Raw genomic sequence first — 16,854 nt, forward strand, 5'->3', positions numbered from 1 at the left:
AGACCCTTCAGAATGGAGCGGCATATAAGCAAAGTCATGAAGAAACGAATACAAACAAATAAATCATTGTTTTACTATCTTGCCAACAGATATAGGGGTTTTTTTTCCTTATTAATTTCAAAAATGTTGACAAGGCATCTTGTTGGACTTTAAAGGTGTGACTGGTATTTGACAAAGTGTTCTGGGGATGATGTCATGAAAACAGCCTAGATCATTTAAAAGGAAGGATATTTGGGTACCTAGGGGGAAAATATGATTTTCTAAAAACGCAAACGCTCCGTTTGCAGAGATAAAATCTCTTCTTTCACCCCTTTTCACAAGCTGGCCGAGGGAGAGCAAACCCGGGTCTGCTGGCCAAGCTGCCGTGTCACTCCAGCTGTGCCTCAGCGCCAGGCCAGTCCCGCTTGTCCCGACCGATTGATTCAAGCCCAGGTCTCTTCAGCTGGACTGCGGATGCCCCACCTGGGGAGGGCCGGACTTTCCTTGGGGGGATTCCCTGCCTGTGGACCTCCCTACAGCCGCAGAGTTTCACTGGGCCCCGTTTTCACCGGCGTCCAGGACCCCTTGGCCCCTCTCCTGGTTCCAGGCAGCCCTGGGCCCCTCTGCCGAGTGAGTTTAACTGACTTGTTAACGGTTTTCTGTCTGTTCAGAACCTCCCAGAACAAGTTGCTGAAACCTCCAGATGTGGTCTTGCTGTTCCACATTGTGGTATTTTGGACTCCATCGTGGTTGTCCCAGTTGCCCAACTACAACTGTCTATCCCAACCCCCCTTTAGAAACCTGGAATTCTCTTTCCTTTATTCTCTGTCCCACCCCCTTTTTTTCTTTCTTTACCAATTTTTCAGTTTGAGTGGCCTCTGTAAAATTCAATAGCTCAGATAATGAAATCTCTGGAGTAGGTGGAAAATGTTTGCAGGACCCCGGTGATGGCTGTGAATCTCCACCACTCCTGTTTGGTTTATTTTTTTATTTTTTGTTTCATTTGTTGGCTGCCCAACTCCAAAAAGTCTCTGGGTGACTTACAAACTATCCAATATATTAAGTTTGAAAAATACAGCTAAAACAACATGACTGCCCAGACTCAAACAGCCTTCCCCAATATCAGAAATATTTTTTATTTCTGATGTTGGCCTAATTATTTTTGTGTCTCCTCGTTGGTGTTTCTAAATTGTAACTTGCATTGGTTTTTATAGTACTTTTTAAGCCTTGCTCTTCAGTAGAGCAAGATAATATTTCTTTGATGATAATGATAATAATAATGTTGTGAATTAGTTGAACCCTCCTTCAAGAAGGACAGGAAAAACCAAGATTTTTGTTGAGATGAAAGAATAGAAAGTTGGAAACTTCTTGGAGAATTTGTGTTGGAAAACAACAGCCTGGTAAACTTTGAGGAAAATTGGCTTAGTGTGTTTTACTTCTGTTGTGAAATAGTTCTAGCATTACATGTGTGCGGCTCAAACCATTTTGAAAATAAATATGGCAAGAATTTATAACAATGAAATTGTAACATGTAGGAGTCAAGCTGTGCAAAGGGGAAGCCCCCCCCCCCCATCATTGGAGGGGAAAAATGGGAACTTCTGGCTTGGGCTCAGCATGTTTGCGTCCAGGGTTGGAGATTCGGGGCCAGTGCTGGCTTCTGGGTCTGAGTTGTCAGTGAGTAGTCAGGAAAGAGGTCTTGGGGTTTGCTAGTTGTTTGCTCAGAGAAAATATCAGTGCGGAGTCCTCAGGGTTCTCTGAGCTTGGTTCTTTTCTTGCAAACTTTTCATTGGGGTTGGTAGTAGAAGAAGAGAAGGACCTCTGGGTGGTGACCATGAAACGAACCGCTTGCTTGGACACAGACAGTCCCCAGCTGATGAGCCGGTTCTGACTTGAGGCAGATTCACCTTTGTGAGGACGTCCAACCTGCATGGCAGTGACACAGTTCTCTGCTCTCAGGCAGATTCCAGACCTCCTCAGTACTCAACCCTGCAAGGGAGAGAAGCCATTCTGGGTCATGTACAGAGTCAGATTCCCCCCACCCAATTTCTCTCATTCTGTTAGAGAGAAACTCTGATCATTTTGGATTCTGAAAACTCTACAGAGCAGGAAGTGGGTCTGGGGCTCCATCTCCCCACTGTAATTGTGGGGAGGAGCCAGAAGAAGGACGCCGTGGACTTTGCCTTGGAACTGTGAAGGAGTGGAAAACAATCCAGGACGGAATGTACTGGTGAAACTCAAAAAATTAGAATATCGTGCAAATGTTCCTTTATTTCAGTAAGGCAACTCAAAAGGTGAAACTAATATATGAGATAGACGCATTACATGCAAAGCGAGATATGTCAAGCCTTACTTTGGTATAATTGCGATGAGTATGGCGTACAGCTTATGAAAACCCCAAATTCACAATCTCAGAAAATTAGAATAGTGTGAAAAGGTTCAATATTCTAGGCTCAAAGTGTCCCACTCTAATCAGCTAATGAATCCATAACACCTGCAAAGGGTTCCTGAGCCTTTAAATGGTCTCTCAGGCTGGTTCAGTAGGAATCACAAGCATGGGAAAGACTGCTGACCTGACAGTTGTGCAGAAAACCATCACTGACACCCTCCATAAGGAGGGAAAGCCCCAAAAGGTAATTGCAAAAGAGGTTGGATGTTCCCAAAGTGCTGTATCAAAGCACATCAATAGAAGGTTATGTGGAAGGGAAAAGTGTGGTAGAAAAAGGTGCACAAGCAGCAGGGATGACCGCAGCCTGGAGAGGATTGTCCGGAAAAGGCCATTCAAAAGTGTTGGGGACTTTCACAAGGAGTGGACTGAGGCTGGAGTCAGTGCATCAAGAGCCACCACACACAGACAGATCCTGGACATGGGCTTCAAATGTCGTATTCCTCTTGTCAAGCCGCTCCTGAACAACAAACAACGTCAGAAGCGTCTTACCTGGGCTACAGAAAAAAAGAACTGGTCTGTTGCCCAGTGATCCAAAGTCCTCTTTTCTGATGAGAGCAACTTTTGCATCTCATTTGGGAACCAAGGACCCAGAGTCTGGAGGAAGAATGGAGAGGCACACAATGCATGATGCTTGAAGTCCAGTGTGAAGTTTCCACAGTCTGTGTTGATTTGGGGAGCCATGTCATCTGCTGGTGTTGGTCCACTGTGCTTCATTAAGTCCAGGATCAACACAGCCGTCTACCAGATTTTGGAGCACTTCATGCTTCCTTCCGCAGACGAGCTTTATGGGGATGCTGACTTCATCTTCCAGCAGGACTTGGCACCTGCCCACACTGCCAAAAGTACCAAAACCTGGCTCAGTGACCATGGGATTACTGTGCTTGATTGGCCAGCAAACTCACCTGACCTGAACCCCATAGAGAATCTATGGGGCATTGCCAAGAGAAAGATGAGGGATATGAGACCGAACAATGCAGCGGAGCTGAAGGCCGCTATTGAAGCATCCTGGTCTTCCATAACACCTCAGCAGTGCCACAGGCTGATAGCATCCATGCCATGCCGCATTGTGGCAGTCATTGCTGCAAAAGGGGCCCAAACCAAGTACTGAGTACATATGCATGCTTATACTTTTCAGAGGTCCGATATTGTTCTATTTCCAATCCTTGTGTTATTGATGTCATGTAATATTCTAATTTTCTGAGATTGTGAATTTGGGGTTTTCATAAGCTGTACGCCATACTCATCACAATTATACCAAAGTAAGGCTTGACATATCTCGCTTTGCATGTAATGCGTCTATCTCATATATTAGTTTCACCTTTTGAGTTGCCTTACTGAAATAAAGGAACATTTGCACGATATTCTAATTTTTCGAGTTTCACCTGTATATTACGACTTTCATATTTATTTCTCTGTGCTGTGTAGGTCCTGCCTTTTTCCGTGCAGACCCAGGTTGTGCACGAATAAATACTGAAAATGATCTTGAGAATCTGGTGCGCTGGGAGAATTTCCGATCCGAGGAGCTTTACGAAGGGATCGAGTTTCCGATTGCGGTAGAGCAGCGCCACCTGGTGGTCGTGAGGATTTTGGAGTTCAACCGATTTCCCGGGAGCTCCGTATTTTCTTTTGATTCTTTTGACCAACTTACAAGCTGCTGGCTGGTGTGGGTCTTCCGGGCTGTGTGGCCGTGTTCTGGAAGTTTTGTTTCCTAACGTTTCGCCAGCACCTGTGACCGGCATCTTCAGAGGGCAGGAGCACAGACAGGAGCAGTTCTCTCTGTGCCCAGGGTGATGTGACCCTTTTGTGGGTATTTATAGAGATCTTGCGGGGGGGGGGGATTGGGGGTGTATGGGGGGGTTGGATTACTGAGTGGCTGCTTGTTTTGGTGTCAGAATCTCTGTGTATCTTCCTGGGGATTAGGCAGGTTTTTTCTTCTATTGAGTTGTTAAGAGGGGCTGCTGGGGGTGATTAGCAAGTTCATTGTGTGAACTGTTCACATGTCCTGGTGGTTGAGCTGAGTTCGTTGACCTTTTGCAGGCTGTATTTTTCAGGATTGGTAGCCAGGTTTTGTTGAGTTTTAGACTCTCCTCTTTTTTATTGAAACTGTGCTGGTGTTTGTGAATCTCAATGGCTTCCCGGTATAGCCTGGTATAGTGGCTGTTGGTGTTGTCCAGTATCTCTGTGTTTGTGTTTTCAAATAGGATTTTTCAAATAGCAGAGAGAACTGCTCCTGTCTGTGCTCCTGCCCTCTGAAGATGCCGGTCACAGATGCTGGCGAAATGTTAGGAAACAAAACTTCCGGAACACGGCCACGCAGCCCGGAAGACCCACACCAGCCATCATATTCCGGCCATGAAAGCCTTCGACAATACATTACAAGCTGCTGTTTTCCTGTTAATTGGGCAGCCCTGGAGTCTGTCTCTTCCATGCTTGTCTTTTGGCATTTAAAACTAAAAAGTGACTTTATGTGTTCTTTTTTTTGTAGTTGTTAGTAAAAGTTGGTGTTGTTTCTGTCTTGTGAATTTGGTCTGTCTCCCAAGGAAGGGCTGAAAGCTGTTTTATGCTCCAGGGTCAGGAGTTTGCAAGATAGAAATTGGCATAATTTCCCATGTTTGATTCGCCAGAAGGGATATAGAGGACACCATGTGAGCCACCATATCCCCCCCACCAAAGATGGGTGGTGGCAGCAGGAACTCCCAAGCAGCCTCAGCTGGGCAGGGGGTGGAGCCAGGGTAGTGTTGTCCACAAATCGTGGTTTTAGCCCAGTCCTTTAACCCAATGAAAGACTGGACTCAAGAAACTCAGTTACTCATTTATTAAGGCACCTTAGTAATTGAGGACTCCTTCCCAAGAAGAGAGCCCTGAAAACAGAAAATATGAATCTTTTATATCTTTTGAAAAACAGCATCATTATCAGAGATTACATGATTGGTTACATAGTTGAGCATGCGCACTTAATAACTAACATCCCATAATAACTTTACACATTTTGAACCCATAGGTGTGACGGTGTCCATGACGACTTGTGGTTTTTTGCATCTGGGATACCTGGTGGCCTTGGAGCCTTTGTTATTTTAGGTCTTGTCTGGTTTTATATCTGTCTTTTCCCGCTTTAATCAGTCAGCATGCTTAATCACTGAGCTTGACTCCCATTTTATTAACTCCACTTTTGCTGATTTCAGTAGGTAGACCCCATGGTTTTCTGGGAGTGAGGGGGAATTCTGGGAGTTGAAGTCCACACTGAAGTCCAAGTGGCTGAGTTTGAGAAAGATTGACCTAAGCATTTACGTTGACAGTCGTTGACCATTTGGAGAGTTGGATAGCCCAGATCCCCGTCCTCCCAAGCTGGCTGAGGGGATTTCTACCTTTTTTTGTGCTGATAACGCTGCGATCCTCTCTGGGATCCCCACTGGCCTTAGGAGGCATCGCGAACCCAGGCTCAATATTGTCAAGACCCTCAGCTGGATATGAATTACTCAAACCACAAAATGATGGTGTTTGCCAGAAGGCCTAAAACCTATCTTTCACCCATGAATAAAGTTTGCATTGTACAGTTTTCATGCTTTAAATACTTGGGGGGGGGGTGCGCTCGGGTAGATGAAGGACACACCCAGCTACGTTGCCTTGACTGCACATCTTGTGATTCCAGGGAATGGGGGGGGGGGATGTTGCCTTCCAGCGGCTCTGAAATTATTCCCAGCTAATTCTTTGGCCCGGCTCACTTATGGGGCGCAGCTTGGACCATTTTCCAGCTTTGCCTCTTTGGAGCACGTCCAGCCCTGATTCCTCCAGGTGATGTTTCAGGAGCCTTGTTGGATTCCTCAAGGTCCCTGTGCCTGGAGTCGGGGCTGATGAAGGTCAAGGCCAGATTCTGGTTCCTGATTTTTACCTCTTAGCTGAAACCTCTTTTCTTGTGGGGAGAGGCCTTTCCCCCTGTCAAATCATTCTAAGCATTTTGGGACAAGCTGTCTTGAAAGCAAACCCCAGATCCATTGTTTTTCCACAGAAGAGGTACTTGAGAAGGGCTATGATCAGGCAACGGTGCTTACCAAGCAGTGCCTTATGGATATGGAGCACGAAACCCATCTAGGTCAAACCTCTAAAAGGCCAGTGGATCAGCGCATAAGTGCCTCCAGAGATCTGCCTCTCGCCTTACCCCGTTGGTTTATTTGGGGCACAGAAGAGCTCTCCCCCTGGCCAAGTGGGGGGCTCTTCCTTCGGTGGGGCTCAAAGGGAGGGACAGAAAAGACCCTTCCCCAGAAGGACTGCGCCCCTGTGGGAAGGGGAAGGGGAAACAATTCTCTTGTCAACATTACAGCTGCGCGCAAAGCACCTTTACCTCACCGTGGCTAGTAGACTTCCCAAGAGTTTCTACGCATCTCTCTTGTCTGATGGGAGCTCTGCTGTCACGCAGAACATTGCACAATTTTTCTCCTCAGCTGGTTTCGTGTATTTCAGAAAGGATGATTTTATAGTAGTTTCAGGTTTGCCCATATCTTATTTATTTCTGCTAAGATTTGGTTTGATAAGGTTTGGTTTTTATATATCTTTATAGACTTGATTCTCCTGTTATACTGGTTTTTCTACTTATTGTGGTAGACCTGATTCTATGATGATGGTTTTGTATGTTGCCCGTCTTCATCATAATAATTCATTTTTTTTAGCAGTATTATTATTCTGTGCTGATCTTTGGCCATAACAAAGTTTCCTTTCAATTGAATTAGGAAAATCCAGTCCAATAATTCATGACGTGATGGATTTAAGTGAAAGGGATACAGGTTCTGGTTGAATGTTTCAGTAAGAACGGTTTGACTGGGGAACTCATCGTCCAGAGAATTGGGGGCTCCCCTTCCCTGGAGAGGCTCAAGTGGAGGCTGGAGCCATCTTGGGGGGAAGAAAGAGGCTTTAATTGGGGCCCTTGTACTGGGCAGATGACCTCCGTGGCTCTTTTCCACTCGCGGATGCTGCGATTCTGCTTGTGGAGGGTGATTTCCAAAGTGCTGCTGGAGAAAAGTGCAGGGTCAGCCCAGAAGGAGGAGAACTTCCTGAAGGTGTTCCGTGGAAACTGAACAAAATCTTTTAGATCTAGCATAAACCTGGTGTGTTGCAAGCGGTTGGGAAGAACGGTTTCCGTGCCCTAATTGTGTTGCTGAACTTAAGAAATCTTGGGATAATTAGCAGTGAGATTTTCTGTGAAATGACAGTGAGCCCCATTTGGTCCTGGGTCCAAAGCCAATTCCTGCTCAGATGCCTTAACTCTGGGACCGGAGGGGGAATCTCCCAGCTGGGGCCAAGCAGGAAGATCCATGGGGGCTGCGTGGTTTCATTCCTGCCCCCTTCGCTCCCCCTTTGGCTGCCCACATCTCCCCAGCAAGCAGTTTGGGTTTGCCTCCAAGGCTCCCATGGCCTCTGGCCTCATCCGGATCCCTCCTTCCCCCCTTTCCTCCCTCATTTTATAAAATCTCCCCTAAAATCTGCACCTATTAGCAATCCATTTTGGCCCTTGTGAGGTGAGAATGGGTTTTTTCTGTGAATGGAAAGTTGGGGTGAACAGGTGGGGTTTCCTGCTGCTTTTGAGCTTCTGGGGGTAGAGCCATACCTTCTCCCAGTGGGGCAAATGCAGCCTCCTTTGGGCAGAGTCTCCACAATCCAGAAGAGCGTTTCAGGGAGGCCTGTCAGGTTCAGCCCAAAGAACTCCATGAGACAGTGCAGATACAGTTCTGTTGCATTTATTAGCTTCCACCTACAAGACAGAAATCACCTCAGACTGAACCTAAGTTCCCAAGCCAGCCAGCCACAACACCGTGAATTCCTTAGGGTGGTGCCAGTCGCATCTTCTTAACCGTCCCTCGTCCCACGCTCCAGTTGGGGGCTAAGGGAATGCTTATCTCCTCGAGCGCGGCCTTCATCAAACCATTCCTTCACAAGGCCTTGCTGGAAGGGGGGAGGGACCAATTTGAGGGGGCAAATAGGGTTTGGGGGTCCTGCTCTCCCTTTGGCCCTGGTTTTCCTTCCCTTCCTCTCTCACCCCCCAACTTCTCTGCCCTCCAACCCTTCAGGCCCTCCAGAAGCTGCTTCTTTGCCTCTCAGTCGCTCCCTCTTTCCACCCTCGGCCTCCTGTCCCGCTTTCATCTTCTCCCCCTTCCTTTCTCCCTTCTTCCTCTGCCCCCCAGCCTCCATGTCTCTTCTTCCTCCCCAGACCCTCAAATTACGGCCTGCTGTGCCCCATAGCATCAGGGTCCCTCAGCTGAAGCCCCCTAACTCTGCCCCTCTGGGTCCCTTCCAGGCTCCTCCTCGCACTCCATGAAGTATTTCTACACTGCCGTGTCAGAGCCCAATCAGGGGCTGCCCCAGTTTGTCTCTCCGGGGTATGTGGACGATCAAATCTTCGTTTACTATGACAGCAACACCAGGATGAGGCAGCCTCGAGTCTCCTGGATGGAGGAGGTGGGGAAGAAGGACCCCCAGTATTGGAAGACTGAAACCCAGAATGCACGTGCCAATGAGGAGCTGTTCAGAGCAGACCTGGAGACTGTGCAGACTCGCTACAATCAGAGCGAAGGTGAGTGATGGGTCGGGTGAGTCCTCCTGCCCCATATTCCCCCCCAGGAGCAGGAGGGGGGAGAAAAGGAGTCCCAGGGGAAAGGCCACTTCCACACTTTTTTAAAAGGTTATTTTAAAAATATTTTTATTGCTTTAAAAAAGTTAATATAATTTTATCCTTGCCCTGTAACTGAGGTTCTCTGCACAGAATACAGTTACTAAAAACAATTTCAAAGTAAAAAAAATATATATTATATAACACAGGCGTGATATAAAGGTAAAGAACAAACCAAAATCTCCTTCCCCCCAGTTCTCCCTCAGGAAAGATGGAGAGCCTGGCCTTGATGGACATCCTGCTCTGGGGAAGGAAGGGAATAACAGGCCTCCCCCCCAGAAGGCAGGTGGATCCTAAGAAGATCCCGGTGGAAGCTGGTCCTTGTCCTTCTGTCTGTTTCCACCCCAGAGAAATGAGGGATCAAGTGCAGATCCAGTTGGGGAGACAAGATTCCCCCAGAGACCTTCTTTCATCACAAGAACGTGCTGCCCCACTTCTTCTGCCCTTTTCTTGCCCCCACCCCCACCCCCGGCAGACACGAGAGCTTTGCTAGTTCTGCCCCTGCTCCCGGGTCTCCCCAGATCCCTTCCAGGTCCCCTCCAGCCTCTGAGAGACCCAGAGAGCAGCCAGAGCTCCCCCTGGTGGTGGGAGACCAACCAGGGCGGTGGGAAGCCCAGAAGACTCGTGGCGCAGTCCTTCTGTCAAAGTGGAGGACAGAAGAACCTAAATGGTGCCCTGCTGGATTGGACCCCTGGCTCATCTAGTCCAGCAGTCTGTTCTCCCCACCATCTGCACCAGGAAGCCCACTGGTCTCCCAGCAGATGGCCTTCAGAGCCAGACCCTCTGCCATGAAGGGTAAGAGCCATAGATCTCCTGGACTTGCATGAATTGTCCAACCTTCTTTTGGAGCAGCCCAGCTGGTATCCAGCGCCAGTCCTCATGATACTGAATGCCAAAGTTGAATTCTGCATGGTGTACGACATTATTTCCTTTTGTCTGTTCTGATTCTTCCAGGATTCAATTTAATTGGGTGACCTCTGGTTCTAGTCTTTGGGAATGGGGAAAATAGCTTCTCCTTGTCCACTTGGTCCACACCATGCATGGTTTTGTACACCTCACTCAGGTCCCCTCTTGTCTGCCTCCTTTCGAGGCTAAAGAGCCCCAAATGCCTCAACCTTTCCTCACAGGGAAGCTGCTTCAGCCCTTTCATCATCTGAGTCCCCCTCCTCCGACCCTTCTCCAGCTCCCTTGGATCCTCTCTGAGGTGTGGCAACTAGAACTGTAGACGATATTCCAGATGTGGTCGCACCCTTGATTTCTATAAGGGCATTACAATATTAGCCTCTCTGTTTTCAATACCACTTTTATTATCCTTGGCACACTGTTGGCCTTTTTTACAGAGGATGCACACTGTGTCGACACCTTCATTGAACTGTTTCCCTTTACTCCAGGTTCTCTTTCCTTGTTTGTCCCAGCTAGCTCTGATCCCGTTAGCTTCTATCAGGAGTTTGGATTTTTGGCATGCGTCACAATGGCTGACCTCTACTGTTTTGATGCCCACTCCCCTAATGGGCAGAGAACCTTTGGAGCTCTTTGCGTTCCTTAGGGTTTTTACCACTCTGAATCCTTTAGTGTCATCAGCATATTCCACTAGTCACACCCGATTCCAGACCATTTAGAAATCTATTAAAAAGAAGTGCTCTATGCCAAAACCCTGGGAAACCCACAAGAGGACCCACCCTTTTATTCCATGGCTGAGAAGTCTTTGCTAAGGGACTTTATCAAAGACATTTTCAAAATCAAAGTAGGTGATGTCTAGTGGCTCACCCTCATCCACGTGTTTATTACCCCGTCAAAAACTCTAGCAGATTAGTTAAACCGGACCTTCCCTTAGTGAAGCCGTATTGGGTATCCTTGAGTTAGGCCTGGGTCTCCAGACGTTTGGTAATTCTATCTTTAATAGCACTTTCTACATTCTTCCCCAGAACAGATGTTAAGCATGCAGCTCTGTAAAGTCCTGCATCTCCCCATGAGCCCTTCTTAAAAACTAGAGTTACCTTGGCCACCTTCCAGTCCTCAACTCTGGAGGCTCTGCAGGTTGCCTATTTTGATGAGAAAGTCCACAAACTCAGCTTTGAGATCCTTCCTAACCTCGGGTGGATCTCATGGGGGCCTGGTCATTTGCCGAGGCTCAGTTTGTCCATAAGGCCCAGCGCTGCTTCTCTTGTCACCGCTCTGGGGCTCAGCTCAGCTGCTTCCACTCCTGAGAACAGAGCAAAGGCTCAGGGACTCCCCCAGTTTGCCTCCCGTGAAGACGCAGGCAAAGAAGACCCAGCCAAGGGAGAGATGCAGAGGGTGGAGGTGCAGAAATTCAAAGGGGGGCCCGCAGTAGAAGCCTGGAGGGAAAAGTAGTGCGAGCCCCCTGAGGGGGTTTGGGCCACTCCCACCCTCTCAGCCCAACCTACCTCACAGGGTTGTTGTGGTGGAGAGACAGGAGGAGGGCACACTGTATGTGCTGCCCTGAGCACCTGAAGGAAGGGCGGCCTTTAAAAAGAAGGAAAGGAATAAAGACAGATTCAGAAATAGGATGAGACTTATAGCAGTAAGACATAGAAATAGACAGCCTACTTCTAGAGACCTAGAAATAAGGAATAATTCTGTAAGAAGGTCATAAAACTATAAAATAAGCAGATATCAAACATTTCAACTGTAAAACCACAACTTTTATTGATTTAAGTAATTTTCCCCTGCACTGAATGTTTCCAGGATTTATCTCTTGTGGAGTCTGGGCTCCATCCAGCCCTTTTCGGTCCGAAGCTCCTTCTCTGGTCGGAGCCCAGATCAACTGGATCCTCTTTGATGCCATGAGATTCTTGGTCCCCTTTTGCAGCCACAGATTCTGGCAACTGTTCCTGTTCTGGGATCCCTTCCCTTCCCCCCAAGACTCCCCCCACAAAGAAGCGGCAGAAAGAAAGATGGCAGAGGCTCCGTCCCTCCGTTTCTTCTGCGCCTCCATCTCTTCTCAGTCCCCCTTGGGATCCTCCGCTGCCTTTTCCGATCCCGGGAACCGAAAATAGGACTTACCAGCAGGGACTCCATCCAGGGGGAGACCCAGGGACCCAGTCTCACATCAAGGGAGGGGAGAAAGGGGGCAAATTGGGGGACTTTCTTTCCCTTGAACGCTAGTGAGGAAATGGTTCTCCCTCTTGGAGGATTTGGGGGCATCTACTCAGACATGCAGGACTCCTGAGAGAGCAACATGGGCCATTTTCAGGGGGCCAAGCCCTCATGGGCCCTGGACGCTTTTCCTTCTGGGCCAGGAGGTGGATGAAGGGGCAGAGGCTGGGGTACCCCTTGCCAGCCCCCATTCCTTTGGGGAACAGAGGAACTGGGGAAGAACCCCTCAGTTGACTTCTCTGGGGAAAACAAGGTTGTGGGAACTGGACCCTATATAATTTGGGGGGGGAATCAGAGCCCCCATCCTGGGCGTTTGTGAATGCAAAAATCTCAGTGGGAGTCTGATCCCCAAGGCAGATGTGGGGGAGGAGGAGTGGGGTTTTTCCTGAGGAAAAAGCTTCTGAGGAGCTTGGGGGGGCCTGACATGGGGGTTGGGGGGCCCTCTGCCCCTCGCTCCTCTTCTAGCCATTTGTCTCTGTGATAACCCTCCAGATGGAGGAGTTTGGGCTCTGTGGATCCAAGGCCAAGATGGCACTGCTTGTTCTACCTTTTGCCCAGGAGACTTTGTGGGAGGGAGAAGACAGAGGGAAACCTGGGAGGGCTTCAGGTCAGGGGCAGCTGAGTCTGGAGACCCTTGAGATACAATTTAGGGGCAGGATGAGGAGCTTCATGAAGAAAAATGTATTTTTTTCATTTTCCAACCGTTTATCCCTTTTCTCAGTGCCTCCGTCCTGTGTCAAAGTCCCTGCAGGGAGGGAGTCTCTGTCTCTCCAGAGGACTCCCCAAACCATCTTCCTGTCCATCTTTCAGGCCTTCACACCTGGCAGTTGATGTACGGCTGTGAGCTCCAGGGAGATGGGAGCGAAGGAGGATTTTTGCGCTTTGGCTATGACGGGAGGACTTTCATCACTTTCGACAAGGAGACCCTCACCTGGGTGGCTCCTGAGCCATATGCCCAGGTCACCCAGAGGAAATGGGATGCTGTTCCAGGATATAATCATGGAAGGAAGGCCTACCTAGAGGAGGAGTGCATTGAGTGGCTGAAGAAGTACTTGTCCTACGGGAAGGAGACGCTGCTGAGGACAGGTGAGCATCTGGGCCCAGGCTGGACTTTCCTCCTTTATGGCCGGATTTCTTGCACACGTTTGGCCCCCTTTGGATCCCTGGTCTGCAGCCTGGATGCCCGGGAGGGAATCCCCCTCCTCCCCTTCCTGCCTCTCCAGGACGCGGGAAGCCCTGCTTAGTTCCCATTGCCAGGCAACCATTACGTTGTCCAGGAACTGCAGCCTCTGCCCTCCCAAGCTGTAGGTGTGGCTGGCCAGAATTGAGGGCCTGGCAGGTGTCTGTCTGGGTCAGGCAGCAAATGCACTTAGGAGTGTCCTGTGCACAGCCCAGGAGGAGGCAACAGAGCCACTTGGGGTTCTTCAGTGAAGCCACCACTAGCCAAAACGTGGCCAAGTGTGATGGGCGGCCTTGATTTCCTCCCAGCAACTGTCCTTCCCGCCACATCCAAAATTCGCACATTCACTCCCTCCCATTTGCACCTAATGGTGCACCTCCCACTCCCACCATTAGGGGGAACTTCTACCATTAAAAGGACATTATCAGTGCCCCCACTTGGGCAAAAAAGGCCAAGGCTGAGGGGTCTTTTTTTCCTGGGGGAAAAAAATCCAAGGATCTTTCCCTTAAAACCCAAAAAGGTTCTTTAACTCTGACTTAGTGACTCCCCCCCTCAAAACAACCCCATCTCAACGTTCAGGGACACTCTGACCCCCACAGGGCTTCCTCTCATAATATTCTTCTACCTTTTTTTTTCCTGTGAGTTTGTTATTATTTTCCCATCAAGACCACCCCTCCCCCTCTAGCTTCCCTCTCTGGGATCCTTGGTCCTTCCAGGATCTGCTGGATGAGATTAGGCTCCATGGGGGAATCCCCCCCCCCCATTGCCAGCAGCCCCTTGCTGCCCTGGGAGGCCTGAGTCTCTCTTCCATCGGCATCACCTCTCTCTGCCTCCCTTTGAGAGGCAGAATCACTTTTCCAAATTAACCTGGCTGGAACTCCAAAAGCCCTGAGCCCCTTGCTTTGATTCTGGCTCTCCTCCTCTTGAAATTTTGATTCTATCCCTTGAAAGAGGCCTGGAGCAGCCTAAGATTTGGGGGAGTGGAAGAGGACCCAAAAAGTAGGGAGAAATTTCTGTGTTGTTTTTTTGAAAGGGAACTTAAAAGAGCATCTCCAGTACCCCTCCCCTGAAGGGAGCAGCCCAAGATCAGTCAGAGTTCATAGCAGCCTGCATGGAACTTACCTGGGGCCTCAATTCGCTGCTGGAGATTTTTCAGACTTAGTCACTGGGAATGACTGGAAATTAGGAGTCCTTGTGGTTGAGCACTTTCCCGATTTGGAGCATCTCCAAAAACTCTTGGAGACGCTGCAGGTGTGGAGTGTTAAATCCCTATGTTAAAACTAAGTAGTGGGAGACTTTCCTGCCCGTCAAGTGTCTCGTCCCCCTTCTGGGTTCTGGAGGGGCTCAGAGTTAATTCCAGGGGTGCCGTTTCTGCAGAGGCCCCAGTGGTGACTGTGAGCAGCAGGATGGAGGCCGACGATGGGATGGAAACTCACGTCTGCCGCGTGGATGGCTTCTACCCCAAGGAGATCGACGCCTCCTGGAGGAGGGACGGGGAGGTCTGGCTGCAGGACACCTTCCGTGGGTCTGTGGCCCCCAATGCAGATGGGACCTACCACTACTGGCTCAGCATCCGGATCGATCCCAAGGAGAGGGACCGCTATCAATGCCACGTGGAGCATGACGGCCTCCGGGAGCCTGTGGACATGGCCGTGAAGGGTGAGAGCCTGCAGGGAGGGAAAGGCTGGGCTCTTTTCAGGGTGGAGGATTGTGGGAGAGAAATTTGATCCCCCTGTGTCCAGATGTGAGCACCCCTGAGCTTTAATTCAGTGGTTTTTCCCATGATTGAGGTTTGTGGACATGAAGGGAACAGTCCGTAGAATCGGCTTCCGGTTCTTAAAAGGAAGCAGCTGAGTCCCACCCCAATGGTTGGCCCATCCTGAGGAAATGCACCCAGATCCTCCCTTAGCCTCTCTCCCACCCCTGTTTGCTGCCTCCAGCAGAGCAGGAGGAGTTACGGTGAGCCCCAGAAACAGGTTTCCTTTTATTTAGTATTTCTCCAGTGCAAAAATCAGGAGGAGTCAGGTAGCCCCTTTTCTGAGTACCAAATTGTATTAAAATTTGTGAACTGTGGCTCCCTTCATGAAATGCACAGAGTGGCTGGACTGATGCATCAGTAGTCAAAAAAGGGGCTTCCAGCCTGATTTTTTGCCATCATAGACGAACACGGCTTTCCTCCTGTAAAGAACAAAACATCACTGTGCATTGCTGCTCTAGGAAAGAGGTGCAGACATTATTTTATGATCAGTGATCGACTGGGATTCCTGACTCTCAGCCTAAAACCAAAAGCAAAAGCCTTGTGTCAGAAACAACTCTGTGTATGCTGATAACTTCCACTGACATTTTTTTACACTGGACTGCTAAAACTGCAGAATACCAGTCTTTTATTGATGATAGCATCACAATTATAAAAAAATGTTCACATTTTATTTTTATGCTGATATCCCAGGCACAATATAATACTCCTTTGGTTTCTTTACCAAGTATCAAATCACAAGTGCCATGGCTACTATTCAGTGAGAGTCATGAGTTTTGTGCAAGAGAACTTTAAAGTCCTTTTATTGTCTTTTTGTTGTTGATCAGAATGAAATAGAAAACAGATAGATCAAGTGATCTCTAAAAGATGACAGGGTCATCTGGGTGTTTCAAGGGATTAAATTTTTATGGTAAATCAGGCATTTTGTCTGCCATTTGGAGGCAGTCAGAGGCCTCTTCCGCAAATTAAAGGAGGTCGGATGGCCTGACAGTTAAGGGGATCCACAGCTGGCTGGAACATCTTCCTCAAGGAGTGTCCATTGATGGTTCCTCATCAGGATGAAGGTATCAGATGGAGGGGCCAGAAGAATCAGTCCTGCATCCTCTATTCTTCAATATTTCCTTTAATGACTTGGGTCAATAGGTAGAACAAATAGTTATCAGATTTGCAGAGGATCTGAAACTCAGTGAGCTAATATACTCAAAGAAAGAAGTGAAATTCAGAATGAGCTGAGAGAAACAGAATGAAATTGAAGAGAGACTTGAAAGAAACAGTGTCCAGGAAGGATGGGAAATCTCAAATGAAATAATAAAGGCACAATCTCATCTATCTCAATATTTTAATAGATCCTGCACTAAGCAGGTGGTTAGACTAGTTGACCTCTTAGGTTCCTTCCAATGGTATGATTCTAAGTGCAGTGTTCTTTGGTTAGGAAGCAAAAATCAAAGGTGCAGGTATTGCGTGGGGGATACTTGGCTTGCTAAAAAGATATTGTAATAGGGATTGATTGGAGACTGAATATGAGCCAGAAGCATGAACTACCTCCAAAGAAGCTATGTGCAGTTTTAGGCTACATCAAATCAACGATAACTTCCAAATTCTGAGGGTAATTTTCTCACTGTGTTCTGCTATAATCAGAGCCCATTCTGGGAAATACCCATTAATACAGATTCAGAGCAATTGGAAAAGGTTCCCAGTAGAGCAACAAGGCTGATCAG

The 16,854-nt window shown here is 48.3% G+C and overlaps 1 protein-coding gene across 2 annotated transcripts in view; it reads left to right on the top strand.

The window, feature by feature from the left end:
- The window catches only part of LOC103049541 (DLA class I histocompatibility antigen, A9/A9 alpha chain-like), a 78,434-nt gene that overhangs the window by 54,907 nt on the left and 6,673 nt on the right, over positions 1–16,854 (top strand). For both annotated transcript variants that reach the window (XM_088129574.1, XM_088129575.1), the window contains exons 5-7: positions 8,712–8,987; positions 13,011–13,286; positions 14,758–15,039. In XM_088129574.1, coding sequence (XP_087985700.1) covers positions 8,712–8,987; positions 13,011–13,286; positions 14,758–15,039 — 834 coding nt within the window. The remainder of the gene's footprint in view (positions 1–8,711; positions 8,988–13,010; positions 13,287–14,757; positions 15,040–16,854) is intronic.

Source organism: Python bivittatus, unplaced genomic scaffold (genome assembly GCF_059951505.1).
Source record: "Python bivittatus isolate LINGU-HERP-01145 unplaced genomic scaffold, Pbiv_v1 ctg000810_np1212, whole genome shotgun sequence".
Taxonomy (NCBI): domain Eukaryota; kingdom Metazoa; phylum Chordata; class Lepidosauria; order Squamata; family Pythonidae; genus Python; species Python bivittatus.